Here is a 24,325-nt window from a genome sequence, read left to right on the forward strand (position 1 = left end):
GCCCCTGGTTCAATTACTGTGCTAGTGGGGCTCACAGAACTCAGAGAACCATTTTACTTACTACTTACTGGTTTATTATAGAAGGACATAACTCTGGAGCTGCCAGCTGGAAGAGAGGCACCTGGAAAGATCTGGGACAAGGCATGGAGCTGTGCCATGCCCTCTCTGAGCCCTAACCCTCCACATGTTCACCCACCAGAAACCAGCTGAACCCTGTCCCCTTTGGGGTTTTATGGAGGCTTCATTACATAGGCAAGATTGATTGAATCATTGGTTATTGGAGATTAAACTCCATCTCCATCCCCTCTCCCCTCCCAGGAAGTTGGGGGGGGGGTGCTGAAAGTTCCCTGCCCTCTAATTATGTGATTGGGTCTCCAGCCAGCTGGCCCTTTGCCTCATTAACATGACAAACGCACCTTTACTGCTCTTCTGCTCTTTGCACTTAAAAAGTTGCCATGATTTTAGGAACTCTGTGTCCAAAAGAAGACAAAGACCAAATATGTATTTCTTACAAGTTACAATATCACAATGGCCATTCAGGTTGATGACTTAAGATATGGGGTCCAGGGTAAAAAAATGATAAGCTCAGGTCCACAGAGGTCTCTGGGTCTCGTGGACCTCCACATTCTTCAGGGGGCAGCGCAAGGTCCTCGGTTGTGTGTTATGACTCCTGATTTCTGAGATGCATTAAAAAACAAAAAAAGCAAAAAACAAAAAAAAACAAAAAAAATCCACAGTGCATATGACACAAAACCTGTGTGTGAAACTTCACCCAGGAAGTAGATAGCTAAGTGCCACCTGTGTTTACGCACTGCCATGGATTTCAGGAAGAGCAATCTGGCAAACACATTCTCAGAACCAGAGCTCACCGGGGCAGACCTCAGACCAAGGCTGGGAGAGCACTTTCATTTTGTAACACGTTTGTTAACAGGCAATGTCCCTGTCCCATAAGTGCTACTGTTAAGTGTGACGGCTGTGTGGAATCTCCTAGCACGGCTGCCTGCCCCGCTAGCAGCTGCTGGGTATTTGTCCATTGATTCTTTCCTTTATTTATTCATGGGTTTCCCTCTGGCCACTGAGACTCAGTGGACCATGGAACCGCCATCCCGCTACAAGACAAAGTTACCGTTGGTTGAATGGCTTCTCTGTGCCAGGCACACTGTTTTGTTCCTTGGCATTTACAAGCGCCTTCAATTAATTTACAAATGCCTTCCATGGATGATCTCAGTTGGCCTCACAGCTGCCCTGTGAATTAAGTGGAGTGTTTTTGCAGCAGCTTCATAGGTAGAGACAGAGGCTGAGAAGTAGCATCTAACCCGAGACCGTGTGGCTCCCAGCAGAGCAGAGCCCTCCACCTGACTGTGACCCCATCACCTGGGGACCATCACCTGGCATCTGGGCTGTCCTCGCAAGGACATGTTGCATTATGCATTGGACAAGACTCGAAATCCATTTCTCTCTGATAGTCTCTAATTTTACAACCAGCTTATTGGTATGCAGCATGGAGGGCATTTTATCAAATGCTGCAAAAAAATATCATGTTTTTAAAAAGCCCTTTCCATCTTACACTCTTGCCCCTCTACCAAGTATTAGAAATGACGTGTTACAAACGGCAGTCTCAGATGGGGCGGACAGGGAAGTTCATCTCCATCAAACTTGCTTATAGGAAGTTCTGCTAAGGGTCAGCCTTTGTTGGCCCCAGGATGCAAGCTTAGGAAAGAGCTGAGAAAAATGGGTGGGGATTTTCTGATTGTGTGCTCTGCCCCATGAAAGCTTTTCTTTCTTTCTCACTCTGCTTTCTACCTTATCCTTGGCAAAAGTCATCCTACCTGCCTGTCTCTCCACGCACAGCTCTGGATTCCCTTCGCAGCGATTGCCAGGACGGATTTTTCCTCCTTTTATATGCCAGGCTCATCTTCACAGTGACTCTTCTGTCTGAACATCTCTTTCCTTCCCTTCTTCTTCTTCCTGTTTTCTTCCTTTCTCCTCCTCTTTCCCCTCTCCCTTCCTCCCTCCTTCTGGCTTAGAGAATGAGCACAAAGCAATGAAGCCACCAGTGCCTTGTACCCATGTGAAATGTACTGGAATAATATTACATAATTTATGGATTAAAATGGCCTAATTCTATCTCCATGGAATCCATATCGTGCATATAGACCCACTATTCCAGTAGGGATAGTAATAGTTATGTATGATGTTCTCGACTGCTGCACTTTCAATTTTGGCACCTGATTTACCAGACAGGTATGATAGTGTGCACTTGGCCAGACGGCGTCTGTGCAACTTCAACAGGTGACAGGGAGTTGTCATTCATATGTGTTTTCAAATTAAAGTCACCACTGGTTTCTGCTTGATTGACTTTTAGCATCTGATCACTTCTTTCTATAATGGAGTTGAGAGACTACCCAGATGTGACAAGTTCAAATCTAGAATGGGAAGGACACTAGGGATGGGGACCTTGGAGAGAGCAGAGAGGCACACATGTTTGTGCACAGAACTTTTTCACCTTCCAAGTCCCCCTCCTGCCAAGGTGGCCAGAATCAGCTATGCAGGTCCAGGTAGCTGGTCCCCATAATGGCATGTTTTCCTTTACAGTGTGGCACGGTGGACCAGGGCCTGTACATGAACCTGACGGAAAGAAACCTGCAGGATGCTCAGAAGTTCATCTTGATGCATGAGGTGGTCCAGCCCGTGACCTCAGTGCCTGTTTTCATGGAGGACAACAGCCGCTTTTCCCACGTGGCCGTCGACGTGGTGCAGGGCAGGGACATGCTTGTCCACATCATCTATCTGGCCACAGGTAGGAGTTGGTGCCTCCTCGGAGTTTCCTACCATCTTTTGCTTTTGTGTTTTAAATCCTCAACATATGGCTCCTATGTCAAGCTGCGAGTCAGTCTCCTTTCCTCCCCCAGCAAAACCCACAAAGCAACCTCGTCTTTGTCATCCTCTGTGTTTTTCTTAGGAAACTTAATTTCACTTTCTTTTTACATTACTTTGATCATACTTTTAATTGGGAAGACAATGCCTGATTTCTTAACTATCATTCCTTAACTACTCATAAAATAAGCCTTTTCTTGGCAAAACCATTTGCATTTGGATAGTTGAAAATGTTGTACCCAAGTTTGTAAAATCACCCCAAAACAAGCACCAGAGACTGCTAGGGAGACCGAGTCACGCCTGCAAAAGCAAAGGACCTTTATTACAAGCTTAAGCTCGGGCTCACAGTCTCCAGCCGACCCGCCGGCCACGTGGAGAGAGAGCCCTGAACAAAGGCAGGGCAGGGCCTTTCATGCCTTTGGGAGGGGGAGTTACAGGAAATGATGACAGGTGTACAGTGATCCAATCCCTACCCACCCCATCAATACTGGCAGTTGTGGGAACCAATCACAACATTTGGAGCGTTGACCAATCAGAGTGGGCCCAGGACGCCCCATGTGGGGCGTGACTAGGCCTGCCTCTAAAAAGGTCAAAGGTATCAGCCAACCTCTCCCAATTGGGTGCCGCAGGAGTTGTCCCTCCTTAAGGTGCGCCCTATCAGGAGAAGCTGGCGCCTTCCCCTTTAAGTACAGGGAAAGGCTGGATTGGACCTGTGCCCTTACAAAGACAATGCAATCGGAGAGCATTTTTGGGTTCAGTATTATTCTGGGTTCGTCATAATGATTTCCAATTGATTCAAACAGTGCTCACAAGATATTCCTGGTATAGGATGTAGATAGAAGACTTTTGAAGAATATGTTTGGAGGCAATAACAACAAAATATTTGGAAGAAAAACCAACAACACTATTTATCAAATTACTGATGACAGCCAGCCATATCTAGTTTCCAAGGTAACGAGCATCCTGGAGGCAGGCTTCTGGCACAGAGAAGGGTGCTTGAGGCCAGCCTCAGTGACCACGTCTCAGTTTGCGCACCTGTTCAGCTTTCCCTTGCCTTCAGGTCCTCTCGTGTAGAGTCCCCTCATCATGGAGTCCATCCCCATCCTTCAATCCTCTGTCCAGTGCCCTGTCTAATGACCACTTTCTCACCAAACACAATTTCCATTGTTTTTGTTGTTTATAATATCCTGAACCCATCTATTGGTTGATTTTATTCATAAAGGCACTAACATTTATTGAATTTTTACTATTTTGTGGTTCATATGAGCCCTGATGAGTCAGATGGTGGACAGACTGTCAACATCCTATGCTCCTGTGGACAACATATCATCCACCAGCTGCTGAGGGGAATGACAGAGAGGATGACAGGCTTATGCAGTGGATATGAATAGAGCCATGGGCTAGTGAGGGCCAGGGGCTCCCATACTTGGCTGGTGAGGGTTGTCCTCTCCCACGAGGTGACATTTAAGCTGAGAGCTGACTAAGCAGAAAGACCTAGATTTGCAGGAAGAGGGAAACAGAGAAGGTGCAGGAGGGGTCAGCTGGGGGCAGTGCCCCTGTGCCGTCAGATAAGGACAGAGATGTGACTGCAGGATTGCCAAAAGAGGCCATGAATGCCTCTATGGTCAGGAGCAGGGAGGAAGTTAGGTGAACATCCATGATGAATCTGAGGGAAGAGCCGGAAGAAGCTAATTGGAACATATATGGTGAATAAGGCTTGGAAGAGGGTTGATGTGGTGGCCTGAGGGATTGGGAGCTCAAGCTTGTGGTGTGTTTTAAGAGAAGACAGACTTACCATTGCAGTGTGTGTCTTGCTCATTAGAGCATAAGAAGAAATCAGATCTTGGTTTCTGCCATTTTTATCCTTAATGCCCCACAGAGCACCTGGTGTGTGGCAGGTTGAGGAATGAGGGAACTGAACCTTTCCAAAAGTTTCCATAGTTTTTCTTCATAGGTGTTCTGGTTGGTGCCATGGAGAATAGAGTCATCTTGGAATTCCAGGGGGCTGTGGGTCCCTTATCAGTGCCTGGGAGTGGGGATGGTGAAGGGACATGAGGCTGGTCAGTCCAGAGCAGCCTGGGGCCTCAGCCTGAGAACTCTGACGTTTCCATGGCCAAGGCAGGAAAAAGGTGGTATTTCTTCCTTGTGTCCATGGTGGCTTGTAGTGACCTCATGAGGCTTTCCAAGGGCGCTCTCCTTGTCCGTTTATTTTGTTTGGTGTCATAGTTCAGGCTGCTGTAACAAAATGCCGTAGATGGGGAGAAAATGGGGGACTGAAACCACGAATCTATTTCTCACCCTTCTGGAGGCTAAAAGTTCAAGATCAAGGTGCTCGCCAATTTGTTTCCTGGTGAGAGTCCTATTCCTCATTCAGTCGTCGTAGATGACCATCTCCTTGCTGTGTCCTCATGTGCTGGAAACAGATCATCTGTCTTGTGTCTCTTGAAAAGAGCGCTAATCCCATTTATGAAGGCTCCACCCTCATGGCCTAATGACCTCCCCAAAGCTCCACCTCCAAATATCATGGCCTTGAAGATCAAGGTTTCAGCATGAATTTGGGGAGAAGGCACACATTCAGTCATTAGCAATGAGCAACTTTTCTATCGCTTTTTAAAACTTGCCCACAGGAATAAAATATTTGAAGATCTTTTTAAAATTTTTTTAAGTTTACTTATTTATTTTGAGAGACAGTATGAGTGGAGGAGGGGCAGAGAGAGAGAGAAAAGGAGAATGCTGGGCAGGCTCAGCCCAATCAGCATGCAGAACCCAATGTGAGGCATGGACTCACGCACCCTTGAAATCACCACCTGAGCCGAATTTAAGAGTCGGACACTTAACTGACTGAGCCACCCAGTGCTCCTTGAAGAACTTTATTGCAAAAAAAGAAGCTTGTGCAGAATCTAAATCCAATCAAAACAGACCAATTTGGGTAAATTATAGATTTGAGATGAAATTATGGTCAACATCCATGGCTTTTTACAGAGTACATCCTTCTAGAAACCTGCTTGCCCCTGTCTGTTTTGAATGACCACAGGACTGGGCTGCTGCTCTCCCCTGAACCCTCCCCCACCACCTCCCACGTGGTGGCTGGGGATTCACTCATACTGCTGTCACTAGGTACCCAGGTTGTCTCGGCTCCAGATTTTCAAATCTGATTCTCATAACGGTACACCACGTGCCATTCAGTGAATAGGCCTTACAGAGGTTCACATTTTTGTTCTACAGACCTGATTCAGATTTCAGTCTACAACTTACAAATCAAATCATGGCATACGTCCAGATGTTGCTAACCGGCACCACAGGCTGGGGTTATGGGGAAAGATAACATGCCGGAGAACACTACTGCAACACCCACATCTCACTAGTCAGGTTTTTGTTAAACTCAAAAGAAGAGGAGTTTCTGGGGGGTGAAGGTCCCTTCCAATGGAGAAATAACCATGGTTACATGGGGTCCTAAAGTGAGCAGTCCGTAAACCATGTGCAGGGGTTTGGGGCAGAGGTGCCTAGACTTCCAGTGGTGGCTTCATGCAGAGGTCATATTTCCATTCATTTAGACGAGATGCATGATTCTAACCATAGGACTTCTATACCTTACAAATGTCATGTGTCAAGCAAGCTCTGGATCTTTTCATCCATCTCTTGTAGCACTGACTGATACATTTTGAAAGAAATACCTTCTTTTGTAGGTTTTAATTTAGAATAAAATTTAGGTTTAAACAATATTATTTTTAATGATCCAACATGTAGTTTTTTTCTTTGTTTCCAAGGAATTGAAATGTAAACAAGGAATATTAGAATATTCCAAAATGCTGGTCTGTTTTTGCTAATCCTGCTAAGAGCCAAGCAGTTCCTGACAGGTAGGGATGACAAGGATTAGAGATTTTGACTTAAAATTCTAAAGGCTGATGTTGATGTGGGCATTTATTTACATCTTCCCAGTAGAGTTCCATCAGGGAAAACTGAAACATTCCTCCTCTTTGATATTAAAAAAAAGCTAATACTGAGCACACATGGGTAGCACCGTTCCAGGCCTTTGCAGCACCTTCTGGACCTTTCCCTAGGACTTCATAAATGCTCACCGGGTGGAGCGTGACGGTAGCGCACACAACTAGCGAACATGAAGCGGAGCGCTTCTAACTTGCTAATAAAATCAGTGTGATAGCTGGGGTTTGGGAATCCAGGTCTGGTGGTTAAGTGTGTTTTCTCCCCCTGCCCCTCCTTGATTTTACGTGAATTAACAGGAACTAGAGACAACCTGCCAATGGCCATTTGGAAGTCGGTTTATCTTATTTGTCAATATTATCTAAAAATCGAAGTGAAATAGACCTTAGCAGTAGGTGGTTCATGGTGCTCCTGGCAGCTCGAATGGGTTACCCCTGCGGCCCGCTGCCCCACCGAGTCACCCGCCTTTGCCAGACAAGCCCTGGTCTGCTGGCTACACCTTCCGTCTCTCTCTCTTTGTTAAGCGAGCCAGGGCTAGGCTCCCTATCTGGGCCACGGCTGTGCTGCCGTTTTATAGGTTATCTCTGTGAAGGTCTTCTTGGGGGAAGAGGCAGAATGGCACATGATAACTCCTTTAGAAACCATTGGCCTGGGCTTCGTAAGCGACTGCGTCTCCCGTCCACACGGCTGCTCGCCTCCTCTCTGCAATGATGAAATCGGACTCCTGTCGACCACTCATGTGTTGTGTGGCTCTCTTCCTTACCCAATTCGCAGAGCATCCTCCCTTCTGGCACTTCGGCCTCTGTGACATTCCTTTGCTGGATTCCATCTTCCCTGCTTGCCCCTCACGTGTGGCTGGGACTCAGGCCCTGCCCGGAGTCATGGTGATTCTGGTCTATGCTGCCTTCCTGGCAACCATTCTTTCAGTTTCAGGGTTTCTACCATCCCTTCCAGGATGTGGTACATTCCTTGTATTTTTCCTTTGCCTCAGTTCCAGTGTGTCTGTAGTTGAATGTGTATGTTTATTGCCCAGATCTGCTTGTGCACCTGTAGTCTTTCTCGTTTTTGTTCAGGCAGCACATCCTGGAGTTTTGAACCCTCTGCCACCTCTGCGAACTGTCAGTTTTAGTTTTCCAGAACTCCTTTACCCTTAATTCAAAACCCTTATTGTTTCTAGAGAGCTATTTTTTGTTTATTTATTTTGGGGGTGGAGGGACAGAGACAGACAGAGAGAGGATCCCCATGTGGAGCTCAAACCCATGAACCATGAGATCATGACCTGAGTCGAAATCAAGAGCTGGCTTCTTAACCGACTGAGTCCCCAGGAGCCCCTAAAAGTGCTATTTTAAATCAGTGTGTGTTCAGATTGAGAGTGGGTAAGACCTTGATTCTGATTTAGTAAGAGAGCTGGGATTATTTGGAATGATAAGAGAACTAATAACAAATGACAAATAATATTTTATTTTTAAAATTTTATTTTTATCATATTTTATTCAAGTACAGTTAACACACCACATTACATTAGTTTCAGGTACACAATGTACTGATTCCACCCTTTTAATATATTATGCAGAAAGCTGGGATTTCTATGAGGCTCCTAGGTGAACTTAATGCTGTCCATTTCTGGACGTATTTGAGCCATGCAGTTCTGGGTGAAATAATAATTTTTTTGACCTAGAATCTCTCTATAGCATATGCACCCCACCTCGCACTGCGGTTAGGTGCTGATATCATTGTGACTGACTTCTAATTGTTTGCAATGCAGATATAAAATCTGTTACCCAACATGCACCTAATGGATATGTTCACTCTTCCTTTCAGTAGCTGCTGGTATGATCTGCTAACTCGTTTGGAAACATCTGGTCCTTGATTTGACAGAAAATGTTTAAGATGCAACAAGCTAGCACAGAATGATTAAAATTATCAGGCAAAAAAAAAAGTCAGAAATCATCTCTATTAGAACTTGGCGGTCTAGATGAGGGGGCAGCAAATTTACCAGGAACAATTTTTCCAAAAAAAGGAAAATTGGGTCTGAAAATTTCAAAACACACCAGGTTTGAGCATATTGATTTGAAATCAATGAGCACTGGTTATAGCCAGGTGAAGTTTTAAATTCCAAAGATAAATAAAGAATTATTGAGGCACTGAAGAAAAAATAACTACAGATGAAAAAGAAGAAAATAAGTTAGGTGGTCCCAGAACACGCTCCAGCTGTGTGAATCTGTGAACCACGGTCAAAAATATTCTCAGACAAAGAAAATGTGAATCATGAATATTATGTTCAACCAGAAATAGAGAACAGGCAGACACTTCCCCAAATGAGAAAACCTCAAGCAGCAGAATGCCAGGGGTCCCTTTTACAAGCACAGAACCAGACTCGTTCCTGCTTAGATTCAACCAAACAAATGCTAGAGAAGCTTTGAGAAAGAATGGAAAACAATAGAAGGCAGTGGAAGTCTTAAGACCAGATTGCAAGCACAGCGATATATATATAACAATTGGAGGAAAATTAAGTGTGACTCAAGGGTTTTATTCTAGGATAATCTTTCTTGAAAAGTAAAGGCACAAGGACAATTCAGGGGACCCAGCATCTGTCATTACTACCTCAAAAACAGATTTCTAGCCAAAGAAGGAATAGCGGAACAGAAACCTCAGGAAAGAAGTCATGGAAAAAGGATGGGTGCTGGGAGGAGAATCCATTTTAATTTCAGAGAAAAGTGAAGGTACCCCATAGAACCTGACGGTAAGCAAGTGCTCTGAGAGTTGTTGGAGCCCAGGATGTTGGGAAAACTTAGAGAAAGCCTGAGAATTGGATACCTCTTGGAGCATTTGCTCAGCTTCTCTTGCCCTTACTTTATCCTGGACTCTCAGCCATTTGCTCTGTCTCAGCCGCCATCATGGCTGATCGATTCCTGGCAGGACTGTGGGATTCTTTCACCTGATGCCTACCAGCTGGTGGCCAGGCACCCCTGGCCACCTGTGGACCTGAATGGGATATTGCACCATTTGTATGGGATCTGGCTTCTCAAGCAGGTACAAAAGGGATGGGGAAATGCACTCAGTGGGCAGAGAGCTCAACTCCCTGTGAGGTGAGCTTTAACCCATGAGTGCAGGGCATAGGAAGAAACGAGCTGATACATTTTGCTTACTCTAAATGTGGTGCCATCCATCCTGGCATCTACGGAGCAGCCCATTTTCCTGTTCTCTTTTTCTCTGCCTTCTCTCCCCCCTACCAGTCATGTTAGAGACGCTGCTGAGTCTTCTAATCTTCCTCTCTTTTGTTGCACATGATCAGCAGTGATTGAAAGTTGCCTAGGGTAGTAAAGCGCTTCGATCTGTGGACAAAAGAAATATACACCATTTCTCTTCACCCCACCTTTTCATATAAATCCTGGCTGGTGCTCAGGTTTGGCATGTCTCGTTAAGGTTTCATAGTGGTTACTAGAGTTGAAGAACAATAGTCTCCCATTCCTGGACCTGCTGTCCTGTTTATACAGATACCTAGGTAGTGTGCCGTTGTTTCTATGGGAAACGTATTGTATCTCCAAAGAGGTTCTAGTGATGTCCGTCCAGTGCCCCACATCTCACTTCTCCAGCGTGACAGAGGAACCCTTTCTCCCTGGAAACTTTGCAAGGCAATGACCTCAGCAATGTGCCATCTAGTCTCTCTCTCCTCCTTCTTTCCCATGTACTGTGACCAAGATGCGTGTTGTTTTCCTGACTGGAGGGACAAACACACAACCTGTCAGGAGAATCCTCCTGTCACCCTACAGGTGGTGAGGTGGCCGCATCTCTCCCCAAGGAGGAGCCACCTCTGACTCAGTTGTTCCAGATGCCTGGGGAGCATCCAGGAGACCCTCAAGAAGGAATTGCCTGCTGCATGGGGTTGGCATGGACCTCTGAACACAGAAAATTGGCATGAGGTTTTGTGTTTCCTTTGAGAATGCAAGGAGCAGCGCACGTCCACATTAGACTAATTTGTGAAGTTGCTGTCAATGTGCCTAGCACAGTCATTGTCTCTGCTGTTCAATCAGAATCAATAAGTTGTTCTTAGTACTATAAAATCTAGAATTGTTTGATTCTGTTATGTTAGCTAATTAAATCTGTGCACTAGGAAAACCCAGGTTCCACTCACATGGCCAGAGTATGCTTGTCCTTTGTCCCTTGAAAGGGCTATGTTCAGGGTAAATCTTTCTGTAATGATTTCATCTAACACAATGGCCATGGTAACGGGGGCTTTGCAGACACGGCAGATCATGTGAGCTAAAGCAAAGCCCCATCTGATCAGGTGGTCAAATTACTTGGAGGGTTGTCTATGCCTTGGTTTTGAACATCTCCCTTTGTCAAGCACCTCCTTGCTAACTTGGAGAGACAGTGTTTGCCCAGAAGTGATGACCAGTCCCTACTGAGCAGACGTAAGCCTTGGCCTCTAGGCCATTAAATTCTAACAGCAGATAGCAGGCACTCAGAAGAACTTGGGAGGACTAAGTACAGTCTCCACTGCATGATAAAATGTCATTAACAATGACATTATATATAGGCTTTCATCCTGAAGTGGTTACACAGCAGAGTGGCTGGAAGAAAAAACACCCCATCATTTCTTTGCAAATTAGCCTTCCAAAGAGGAAATGTGGGTAGAAAAACCCCTTGGTGTGAAAGGGATTTGACAGACCTGGGAGTGAGAGTGCGCCAAGGTAGAGGGAGCAAGGCTACCTATCAGTATTCCCTCTGGAAGCCATTAGAAAAGGTGGGCTCTCCCCAGATCATGAGGGTGAATTAACACCACACACTCCCTTCCGCCAGGGAGCCTGCAGCAAACTCTGATTTGGGTAAATAGCCTGATGCCGTGGAGCAGTTATTGACAGTATGCGGGTCTGCAAACAAACCCGTTGTGGATGGAAGGAAACAGTACTTGTCATTCACAGAGATGCCAGCGGAAAATTTTCTTTTAATTTTTGTTTTCCAAAAAATAGTAGAGTTTCACAGAGAGATTCAAAATCTGTTCAGTTGTAAGTTGGCTTATAGAATTTTCATCCCTGTTTCCTTTTGAAACAGAGGGGCACCCTGATGTTTCTTAAATAAGGCATTTTATCGTCTTTAAATAGAATTGCCCATGTAGAAAGATGTTGTGGGGTTCCTATCCAGGAGCCTTTAAATTTGCACGGTGTTAAGATGGCATGGTGTTCCAAGCTGATGTCCTTACAGGCCACCGCAGCCCTGACTTGTTTCTATCTGACGTACCCATTCTGTAAATAAGTATTTGCTTAGAGAAGCAGAGGACGTGACTTTTCTTGATGGAACCTTGTATGAAGAATGGAGACAGCCGAACTTAACCAACCCCTAAATCAAGAAACCTGAAATGATAATTGCGTAGGCAGTTACACAGGTAAATCAGAGGGAAATCAATGTGAAGTACAAGTTCCTCCCCTTGTTTTGCCTTGGATGACCTTGGGAAATGCTAAATAATTGCCAAATGCACAGGGTGGGTGGAAGGTCGGAGGCCTTCTGTCCATCTGTACATCTGGCCATCCTCCTCATCACCCAGCCCCACTGTCGTTACTGGAACCCCAAAATGTGAATGAAAAAAGCTGCTTTTGGTTTTGTGTCACTCGTTAAGAGTGTTCAATGCAAATTAGTTTACTTTCTGACTCACCACTTTGTGGATTTCTAAAGATTACAGAAGCTTAACTCAGTTTGAAATTAAAAATAATTTCTAATGTTTATTTTTGAGAAAGACAGAGACAGAGCATCAGTGGGGGAGGGACAGAGAGAGACACACCCACAGAATCTGAAGCAGGCTTCAGGCTCTGAGCTGTCAGCACAGAACCTGATGCCAGGCTCAAACCCACAAACCATGAAATCATGACCTGAACCAAAGTCAGATGCTTAACCAACTGAGCCACCCAGGTCCCCCCTTAGGTTTTAAATTTTTAAAGTTTTTTGAGACTAAAACAATGTCCAGGAGAGTGATTCTTGTCATCTGTGTTTAGTCTCTTTTTAAAAAATGCTTATTTAGTTTGAGAGGAAGAGTGAGTGGGGGAAGGGCAGAATGAGAGGGATAGAGGGAATCCTAAGCAGGCTCCACGCTGTCAGCACAGAGCCCAATGCGGCGCTCAGTCCCATGAAGTATGAGATCATGACCTGAGCAAGAATCAGAAACATAACCAATTAAGCCACGCAGGTGCCCTGTGTTTTTAGTTTAACTATTGTGCTCCAAATGGGGTATAATGAAACTGACTGAATATATGATCTTTTTTATATAAGGAATGAAATTTGAGTTGAAAGAAAGGAAAAAAGAATTTGCACAAGGAAAATTTGTGTCTTCAACTAGAAAATATACGTGAAGCAATGTTACCATGTGATGCTAAAATACTGAGAGTTGTCTGCAATCAGTAAAAGTCCCTTAAAATGACCCTGAACTAAGACCAGTAGAAGTTGGTTTTCACAGCTCAGAACAGATAGGAGGTTTTAGAGGCCTCGGTTTTCATGTATTTGTGCCAGAAAGTAAAAAGCCCACTAGTTAATTGTCTAAATACTCAAACACACTTATGGGATTTTGGAATGATAATTAAAAAAATTCACCCTTAGTATTGAAAGAGATTAATTATCAAGGTAGAAGCATCATCGATAGGTCTTCACTGATTATGATCACTTAATTAATTTTTAAGATCTGATCTTGCCTTCCATAAAAGCACACCGGTTCAATGTGAAAAATGGCGGTCCTGACTTGTCCTTGGTAAACTGGGTCTTTAAAGCCAGTCTTCACAATGAGTTGCTGCTCTTTGGGTTAAACAATAATTTTTTTCTTTCATTTAGAAATTGTATTGATTACACAATGTTGGCACTTTAAAAAATGTTTGTGGGCAACATTAATGTATGTCTGCATGGACTGGAGGAGAGTCCGTTGTTCTAGCCTTTAGTGAACTGCTGACCTGTGATTCGCTTGGAGCCTGTGTTCAGGAGTCTCTGACTTCCGAGGTGGGTCCTTTACCCACCCCTCTGGGTTCCTCAGACTCTTCTGGCCTTAGGCACAGAGCATGCTGGGAGCAAGAAGGCACAGGCTCAGTGCCACTCATCTCAGCCTGTTCCTTATCTCACGTCCCAGCTTCATGCCTTTGGAGGTCCACACTTGTCTTCTGTTAGGAAAATCCCTGGTCTTCCACTCAGAGTCCTGTCTGTGTCAGGTGGACTATGCCCCATATGTCCCTCGAGCTGTCCGCACATCTCGAAAACTAAGATGGCTGTCTGGTGGGGAAGGACCGATGGGTCTTCTGAAGAGAAAGGACAGAATTCGGAAAACAGAAAGCTCTCTATAGAAAGACATGGGGCATTTGAAAGGTGAGAAATTTAAATTCGCTGGAGTCGTGGGTGGAGAGACAGGAGATGAAGCTGAAAGATGGAATGCGTCACCTTGAAATTTTTATCCCAACAAATGAATTCAGGATTTCAGATGCATGAACAGATTTGAGCCCAAGGGGCATAGACACCACTCCGTTTTGAATACAGTGAGTTCCAGTTGCATGTGGGTGGTCTGGTAGTTGGAAATCCTTTTATAAAGTGAAAGAGAAAAGTTTGGGTCAGTAATGGAGGGAGACCTCAGCTCAGCTTGGAGGCCATAGGAATAGATAAGATCGTGCCTGAAGAAAGTGCATGACATTGTAGCCACCAAATAGCTTGAGGCATCAGCTCGTAGTTCATAATTAGTATAATGTAGCAATTCAGAAAAATGACAATTTGTATTCCACTGTGTAGCGAGCTTTTTTTTCTTTTAAATTAATGTTGCAGAAGTACAAAAGTGCTTAGCATAGATTTTTCTCAGCCGACCCGACTCACACTAATGGGACCAGATGCAGTGTAAATTTCACCAGTGGGGTGACAGGGTGATTTAGACTCTGTGTTCCCGCCTGGTGACTGTCAGGGAAGGGCTGCTGACGCTGCCAGCTGGGTGGCTGTCTTGTAATTTAGATATGATAAATCTAAGGCAAGTAATTTCCTTCTAGAAACTTGAATTGCCTCCTTAGCGGGAAGATGAGAGTTAGATTTAAGTGGTCAGAGGGGAGTTTCGAGAGGACGCCCAGAGGGCTGGATTGATCGCTCTCATTTTAAATGTAATACTGTTTTTATTCACAGAAACTCCAGTGATAAACTTCCTATAAGCATCAGCTTATTATCTTGCATATTTGAAGGAGCAGATGGTCTGGTGTGGTTTTCGGGAAGGCAGTAGAGGTTATTGGGATAGAGGTAGGATCTCCCCTCCAGCTTTGGATGTGGTGAGGACGGACCGAGGCAGGAGCCTGCTTAGTTTTGACAAAACCTGAACAAGGCTTATCATCAGCCAGCTGCCAGGGGCAAGGAAGTAATACCAGTGGGTCCTTACATGATGTGCCCTGCGCACCAGACGCTGTTCAAGCCCACTGCACAGGGAAGCTCACCACGTGGCCCCAACCTGTGAACTGGGCCCCGGAAGGAAGGAGACACGGAGTGTGACTGGCCTGCTCTTGGCCACATGGCCTGTAAGTGTTGGAGACAAGAATCTCACTTGGGCCATGGGGCCCCAGGGTCCACACCCTGAACCTTGTGCTCTGCTTGAGCATCTCCTGTGTGCCAGGCACCATTCCAGATGCCAGCGAGCAGGACCGACTACATCTTCCAGGACCAGCGTCCCTGGAACTTATATACAAGGGTGAGATGTGGGAATACAGTTTAAAATTATACTTTGGGGTAGAAGAATGTTGCGTATAATGTGTGACTAAGATGCTTCAACTGACTAACATATTCTTTTGGGGGAAAAAAAAGCCGTTACTTGAATCTGATAAACTGAGTTAATTAAAAGCTCCATTTTCAGTGGATAGTAACCACAAAGACCTGTTTTCCTCTTTAAATTCCCTTTTACTCTCTAAATGCAGTGCTGAGCCCCCACTGCCACAACGAGTTTAATTCATTTGCCCAATTACGAGTTAAAAGAAAGAACTTTCATAACATATTAGCTGCCTGCTACTTTGGGATACTGACCGGTGGAATTGATGAACTTTATATAATGATCTGTTGCTATGGCAACGTGCTGCCCAGTGAGTGGAAGAGGGCATTTCATCATTACCTCACCAATAATGGTTGGAACAGTAATGGATGCAAATACAAAAGGTTTTCTTTTACTCCCCAGCAACTCTGGGTCGATGAGACAAAACAATAAAATGTCCCTTGGAAACAGTGGCAGAGAATCAAATAGAGTCAAAGCACAATTGGAAAGAAAGTAATTTAGCTTTCCAGGTTCATGGTCTTCCTGTCCACAGTGAATCTGCAGCCCGGTCACGGGTGACCATTGTGAGAATTGCCGTGTGTCCATTTCACGGGTTTAATTTCTGTACCAGATTCAACACACAGCAAGCTCAATAATAAACGCTCCCTTAAAATAGAATAACACGTTGAGAATGGAGTCGAGATTACTTTTAACCATCCAATGGTTTGCAATAAATAATCTCTGCATCTTTATTCCACATTTTTCTGAATGAGCCCTTTCTTTGTTTCTTAAGACTATTTTTTACAAAACACAAAATTATATGTGCATGTGTGTGTGTATATATATATACTATAAATCTATCGATAATAAATATATATACTATAAATATATATATACAGTATATAGTCTGTTACAACTCCACCCTTTAAGTTTTTATTGCACCTTAGAGGGAAAATATATTGATTGTATGATTTGGAAGTGCTTCAGGCAGGGTTTTTTTAATTGTTTTTGAAGATTTATTTGAGAGAGAGAAAGAGAGGAGACAGAATACGAGTGGTGGAGGGGCAGAGAGAGAGGGAGACACAGAATCTGAAGCAGGCCCCAGGCTCTGAGCTATCAGCACAGAGCTCGATGAGGGGCTCCAACTAGTGAACTGGGAGATCATGACCTGAGCCGAAGTCAGACGCACAGCCAACTGACCCTGGGTGGCGCCCCCAGGCTGCTGTTCTTAAGAAGAATCCATTTCTCTGAGGTTTTTTACAGTGTTCTCAAATTCATCAAATTAAAACTACTCTACACATAGAGCACATGAAATTTTACTATAAGGATTGTTTAAGCTCAATCGTGTCATTGTCCAGGTTTTACTGAATTGCAGAAGGTCGTCTGATCATATGCAAGCATGAAAATTCAAAAGTGATCATTTTTATTTATAGCAGTAGTAACTGTTCTACTGAGATGACCACGTTTGTTTGGTATTTTTTTTCCTTACCTCCCTCCCTTCTTCCCTCCTGACTTCTTTCCTAAAAAAAGATGTGTTGTCATAAACTTTTGAAATTTTGGTAAGACTACAATTCTAGAAATCCTTCACAAAGAAATTCATTATAATCAGCGACCTTTTCCTCAGATACCTGAAAGTTCATTCTTGAGTGCTCGTTCAGTTCTCTCTGATGTTCCCCCAAAGAGCAGGAGAGCCATTAGCATAAAGGTCGTGAGCAGCAGCACCATCTGTATGAATTATCTTATAATGCTTATCAAAATGCATCCATTTTTCACAATGTTACATGTCCTGTGTCATCGCCTGCTGCTCTGATAGCCCAGGATCAAATGTACAGGGGATTAAGTGAAATAAATGGCAATATTTGAAAATACTAGGACGTTACTAATATGAATCTTACATTGTGATCATACAAGGTAAAAATATTGAGTCAAACCTATAATGTATAGTCCCTTTGCATTTGAATTTCAGTCATGACCTCTTAAGGAACTGTGGAGAAATCATTCATGGTCTAGTTTTGAAATTGCTTTAAGGAAATTATCTGAAGGACGAAAGTCTACTTTTTTAAAAATTTCCTGCTGTTGACATGGAGGTCTTGTTCCAGCTTGCACCATGACAAAGGTAACCATGACAAAGGGGGGAAAAACCTACAACAGAATAACTGGAAGAAAAATCCAGAGTAGGTGGGCTAAACAAACAGAAACTCCTTTCCAACTTCTTTTTTTTTTTTCCAAAGGTTTGTTTTGTTTTTAAGAGAGACAAAATGTGAGCAGGGGAGAGGCAGAGAGGGAGACACAGAATTCGAAGTGGGCTCTAGGCTCTGAGATCTAGGCACAGAGCCCGACACGGGGCTTGAACCCATGGACCATGAGATCATGACCTGAGCTGAAGCCAGATGCTTAACTGACTGAGCCACCCAGGCCCTCCCCGCCAACTTATTTCTGGAGGTGGAAGTCCAAGGTCAAGGTGTAGACAAAGTTGTTTTTTTCTGAGAGCCCTCTCCTTGAGATGTAGATGGCTGTCTTCCCAATGCATCCTCACATGTGGGTCCACATGTCTGCATCCTAATTTTCTCTTGCAAAGACACCAGTCGCATTGGAGAAGGGATCCCACCCTATACAAACATGTTTTGTGTTAATTACCTTTTTAGGAGCGCTGTCTCCAAATACAGTCACATTCTGAGGTATTGGAAATTAGAACTTCGACACGAATGTTGAGGGGACACAATTTAGACTGTAATACTCCCTATCTTACTATACGACACATTTTCAGAGCAAGGGACAGATTATTATACTCTGCCATCTCTATCAAGATGCAAAATTGAATCTCATTAAAGCTATTCAGTTCTTATTAGTGAGGAAAGTGAACATTGACAACTAGAAAAATATTAGCTATTTTCCCCCAAAGTAAAAAATATGGCCAATTCTCAACCAGCATAACTGAGTGATGTGCAGGAGGCTTCCACGGCAACAGAAAACATGACCTACAGCAAATAGTGGTTTCAGGGTCTTATTTTTACTGTGAGTTTTTTTGTTTAAATATCTTTCATCACCTTAAATCCTCTTCTTTTTAAGATAACACTTTTCATCAGATTATTCTCTCATTTGCTTCTTAAACTCTTGGAAGTGCGAGCCTGATAGAGACTTGAGATCAACTCTGGGCTTGGCATCACTTATACATTAGTTATCTGTGTACTAAATTCAAGGATAAGATAAGCACATATCTGTAAATCATAGTTTAGTCTTTGTCTTGATTAACAACTATCGCTTCACACGCCGTTTATCAGACCCCTGATCTTTCAGGAACTCGTCAGCCATACTGATTCACCATTACAGCAATTGCATATTATCCCTTTCATACCTTTTAAGACAAAACGAAGCAGCACTTGATTGATACGAAGAGGCTCTAACTTCTGGCCCAAGAGTGGGAATTTTGGTACTCACTTAACCTTTCTGGGCTTAGACTTCCTCACCTGCAAAATTCACAATACTGCCGAGGTTCCTTCCATCTCTAATGTCCTGTGACCATCTGGAGTTTTAACATAATGAAAACATAATGATAATAGGCTATTTACAATTAGAGGTGGCCCTATGAGTGGGGTCTCTCATGTTTTTCTACATGGACTTGTCTTAATGGATTCAGGAAATTGACCAAATGAGGAAAGTGAAGGTGGCCATTATTTTCCTATTTGCACATTAAGCTATACACCTGTGCTTCTCATTCCTTGTCAGTTTAATTTTGGTTAGTTTCTTTTTTGCCTCTGTGCATTAGCTGTAACGTTGATTATTCGAACTGTGGATGATAAAACATCGTGTCACCCACACTCTTTCTGTTTGGAAGGTCCTCAGGGTCATTCATTTTCTCAGAAAAGTGATACAGAAACTATACTCCAAAGAAGAGCAGGGACTAGCTTGACCCCTAGTTATAAGGAAAACTCTACCAAAAAAATAAAGGACTTTGAAATGATCTGACAAGGATTACATGCTTTCTCACAGGACATCTGTTCCTTCCCTGTGGTAAATTGTCAGCTGAGCAATGCCAAAAGAGGGAGGTGAGGAGTTAGGGACCAGGTACAGTCCCAGAGCTATTAGCTAACCTTTAGGGACCTGGATTATCTTACCTGCAATAGGAAACAATGGATCCAGTGCAGAAATTTTCATAAACATTGTAGATGGGAACTCTATTTAAAGGAAATCATGTGACAAGGTTCACAAAGTATAATGCAGTCCAATGAAGCTTGTCACACTGTGGGTGGAGTGAACCCCGTAAACTTGTTGACTATTTGGGGGGGCAGGTAGGTAGAGACCTGGGTCTCCAAGGCACCACCAGGATAGCTTTGTGCATCCCGAAGCTGCCCAAGGCCATGGCTACAGCCTTAGGGGGCTACTGGACACCTGGAAGATGGCTAGTCTGAATCGAACTTGGATTTTGAAGGCTTAGTATAAAACACACAGAATATCTCAGTAATATTATATTAATTACACATTATAATTTTATATATCATCATATTTTGGATACATTGGATTAAATGCAAATATGTGATCAAAATTAATTCATCTGTTTTCTTGTTTGCTTTTCCTTTTTAAAGGTAGATACGAGAAAAGTTTTAAATTACTTACACCGATTGTAATATATTTCCATTGGGTGGAATTGGGTCAGACCAACTCTGTCAGCTCCCACCTGCAGGTGTCTGCATTGGAAGATTTTGCGGATTGTAATCATTTCGGCTGCTTCCCCAGGTCCCAGGAGCAAGTCATCTTGTCCCCAAGCAAAGGCGCTAGGGAATGTCCTGGAAGCTTGCCTGACTGCCACACTCCTCTCTAAGGACTTTTTCTCTTTGAAACCAAAGTGCTTGTTAGTTTCCTGCTAAAAGAAACACATTTATTTGTGTTTGTTTTTGTTCTTGTTTCACTTACTCTTTGCATAGGGTGCTCTATACCTTGACAGAGCACATGCACAAGTTCCCGTGGCGTGAGGCTAGGGGAACAATATTCAGGTTTCCAGGATCAATTATTGTTTTTAAGCTTGTTTATTTATTTTGAGAGAGAGAAAGAGAGAGAGAGAGAGAGAGAGAATCCCAAGCAGGCTCTGTGTTGTTGACACAGAGGCTGACATGGGACTCAAACTCACTAACTATGAGATCATGACCTGAGCTGAAATCAAGAGCCTGGTGCTTAACCAATGGAGCCACCCAGATGCCCCTAATGGATCATTTCTTGTGCCTGTTATTATCTGGAGGGATTTCTTTATGTCCTTTTCAAGTTACACTCCTGTCTTTTGATAAGTGTTACATAAATATTGCCCCTCCCAGCAATCCCTCATTCATTTTAAAATTGAATTTATTATTTCTTTATGTGGTGATGTTCCCACTTTACCTCGGTAAGCCATTTTATTTACAGTCTTTGCTTTTTCCTTTGGTCATTTTCCTAACGGCTCAGACTATTGAGGTTGAAATTAATATCTCTGTTATGATAGTAATCCAATCTCACCTCTGCATTTTCTATCCGCCATCAGACTCACTTCTGGTTTCCCATGGCTTCATTAGTCACCAGCAAAAATCACTATTAGGGATGGTTTGCACGCACATTCTGATGATTTATGTCCTGGAGCGTTCTGTTACCACGAGCAGCACGTCAGTGAAGCCTTTTATGTGTGCAAAGTCTGGTCCAGTGACAGCACCTTGCTTGGTCCGTGTTTCTTGGGGTAGTTTTCTCTTTCTCTTATTCCCAGAAATACCACCTTTTAAGTGTACGTACAGCCTCTACTCATCTATAGGCACTTAATTTGAATTTGGCCTGCGTGGCTCACTAGACAGATGGCGTGAAGGACCAGGCCAGTCGTTGCATTTGCTCCGCTGTGCCCACATCAGCACGGTGCCCGTGAGGGGCTAGCGTCGTGGTCCTGGTGAGCAGGGGAACGTGTGCCTTCTGAAGCAGGCGCCACCTGGGTGTGTCCCCCAGATGGGCATCTGGCTACAGCCCCCAGGGTATCAGAATGTTGACTCTCTTCTTGTTACCTTCCAACTGGTCAGGTTCTACTACTTGTCAACAAGTTCATGGATAAAAAGAGAGTGCAGACAATCTTCATAAAACTACCTCTTCTTCTTTTTTGGCTTTCATATAATTTATTGTCAAGTTGGCTAACATACGTGTGTACTGTGTGCTCTTGGTTTTCTCGACGACATGCCCATGATTCATCGCTTATGTACAACACCCAGTGCTCATCCCAACTGGAGCCCTCTTCAGTGCCCGTCTTATGCACAACACTGCTTCCTTAGCAGTAGCTTTTTCATTAATGTTTACCTTGGAATTCTTTATTACAATCTTTGAGCTCAATCATTAGCATTGAAGTGAAAACTTATTTCATGTCTGAATCCCTTACAGAATTTGGAAAATACAGCTTGTCAGAAATATATATATTAGTTATTCTACTCTCCAAAACTCCCGTTTTCTCATTTATAAAGTAAGAATAATCACGCATGGAGCTGGATCCTTGAGTAACAGGGCGCTGGGGGAGTCCACACCCTGCACATTCTAAAACCTGCATGTGATTTTGGCTTCCCAAATACTTAACTACTTCTGGCCTGCCGCTGACTGGAAACCTTACTGATGACATAAAATGTCCTTAACGCATATTCTGCATGCTGTATGTAATATATATTGTATTCTTACAATAAGGTAAGCAGCAGGAAATGTTATTATAAAAAATCATAAGGGGGAGTGCCTGGGGAGCTATGTGTCTGACTCTTGATTTCAGCTTGAGTCATGATTTCGCAGTTTGCGAATTTGAGCCTTGCATCAGGCTCCATGTGGACAGTGTGGAGCCTGCCTGGGATTCTCTCTTTCTCTTTCCCACATGCTATTGCTTCCTCTCTCTCTCTCTCTCTCCCTCTCTCTTTCTCTCTCTCTCTCAAAATAAACTTTAAAAAATATCATAAGCGGGCACCTGGGTGGCTCAATGGGTTGAGCATCCGACTTCGGCTCAACTCACAATCCCATGGCTTGTGGGCTCAAGCCCCGTGTCGGGCTCTGCGCTGACGGCTCAGAGCCTGGAGCTGCTTCAGCTTCTGTGTTCCTCTCTCGCTGTGCCCCACCCCTGCTATACTCATGCTCTGTCTCTGTCTCTGTCCCTCTCTCAAGAATAAACATTAAAAAAATCACAAGAAAGAGAAAACACAGTATTGTACCATATTCATCATACTGTTATTCATTGAAAGAAATCCGCACACAGGCAAACGTAATCAGTTCAAACCTGAGCTATTCAGGAATCACGAGTATCAGCTACATCTTAACTAGCTTGCTGAAATGATCCGATGAAATGTGGGCATAATACGGTTGCCAGAGTTAGCAAATAAAAACATGGGATGCCCATTTAAATTTCAATTTCACATAAAGTATGAATACTATTGAAGAGGACATACCAATACTAAAAAAAATTATTCCTGGTTTATCTAAAATTTAAATTGAAGTGGGCATCCTTTATTTAATCTGGTAACCCTCTAGGATATGAGCACACTGCGTGTTCTGCAGAAATGAGGCAAATGTAAGTTACTCAGTACAATATTTAATGAAATTTTCACATGATTACAACTATTCATTCCTTTCAAATAACGGCCTGGCTATCGGCTTTGATCCAACCTTCAGCATCCTGCACCAGCTCTGTCTCTCACAGAGTTTTCAATGTGAGAGTACATCACAAAACTGTGACTCTCAAGTGTGGGTCCAGGGCAGGATTCATAGCTGACACTTTCCAGAAGCAGCAGCTATTAGGAGACTTTGTGCCAAGGCTGTGCCCGTCCCGTGTGTGTGTGTGTGTGTGTGTGTGTGTGCGTGTGTGTGTGTGTATGTGCGTGTGTACCATTAGCTCTCTGGGGCCCGGAGCTGCAACTGACACAAAGTGCCCGATTTTTCTTTTCTTGCTGATTATAGAAGTTTCAAAAATGATTGAGAAAGTTGTGTTAAAATACAAGACAAATGGAGACTAATCTTGAAAAATCCCTGAGCAGACAAAACCCGTTTAGTCATACAAACAAAAGTTAATTTGCTTATTTTGCAAGGCTAACTTGACCTGGGTTATTTCGTGCTTATGCCTCTGAAAATCCTAAGGAAAACTTGAACCATTTCCCAAGGTTGTTGTAAGGTGACCGCTAACCAAAGACTTGTTATTTAAGAAGATTCTAATATAATAGCCAATCACTTTGACGAATACAGCCACAGCCTTCCCACATTCAGCGGCTTTGCAGCAACGTGCCCCTGAGCCCCGTCCCGTGTGTTGGTCCCAGTGCCCCGGTTTGCACGCTGTCCTTTCGGTGTGCCCACAGTGAACTTTTACGGATCGCCACCTCAGTGAGTCATCAGTTTTACGTCTGTTATTTCTGAACTTTTGACACTGACATCTGTTTTTTTTTCCGCAGCAACTCACTTTGAATAGAGTATTGAATTTTCAGTGTGTGGAAGGTATATATGATTTTATTTTTAATGGCAAATCTTCAGAGTTAATATTTTATCAGATGAAACCAATTAAAATGGTTTTCTTCATTCCCATTTAGCTTATGACACTTCTAGCTGAAATCCATGCGTAGTGGGAAAATAATGTTTCTTGTTTTCACTTCACCCTGACTGATACCATAACTCTCATTAAAGGCCACAAGGGAAAAAAGTATTAATCAGGACTTTTTCTAGCAGATGCACTAATGATGACATTCTCGTTCCTTCTTTCTCCCGTTCCGCCCCTCACCCCTCGGTGGGCCTCTCGCCCAGTAAGTGTTCAGTAGT

The 24,325-nt window shown here is 43.6% G+C and overlaps 1 protein-coding gene across 1 annotated transcript in view; it reads left to right on the forward strand.

The window, feature by feature from the left end:
- Positions 1 to 24,325, forward strand: part of SEMA5A (semaphorin 5A) — a 364,913-nt gene that overhangs the window by 219,990 nt on the left and 120,598 nt on the right. Inside the window, exon 10 of the mRNA XM_029941086.1 lies at positions 2,596 to 2,800. Coding sequence (XP_029796946.1) covers positions 2,596 to 2,800 — 205 coding nt within the window. The remainder of the gene's footprint in view (positions 1 to 2,595; positions 2,801 to 24,325) is intronic.

The sequence above is a fragment of the Suricata suricatta genome, chromosome 6, assembly GCF_006229205.1.
Source record: "Suricata suricatta isolate VVHF042 chromosome 6, meerkat_22Aug2017_6uvM2_HiC, whole genome shotgun sequence".
Taxonomy (NCBI): domain Eukaryota; kingdom Metazoa; phylum Chordata; class Mammalia; order Carnivora; family Herpestidae; genus Suricata; species Suricata suricatta.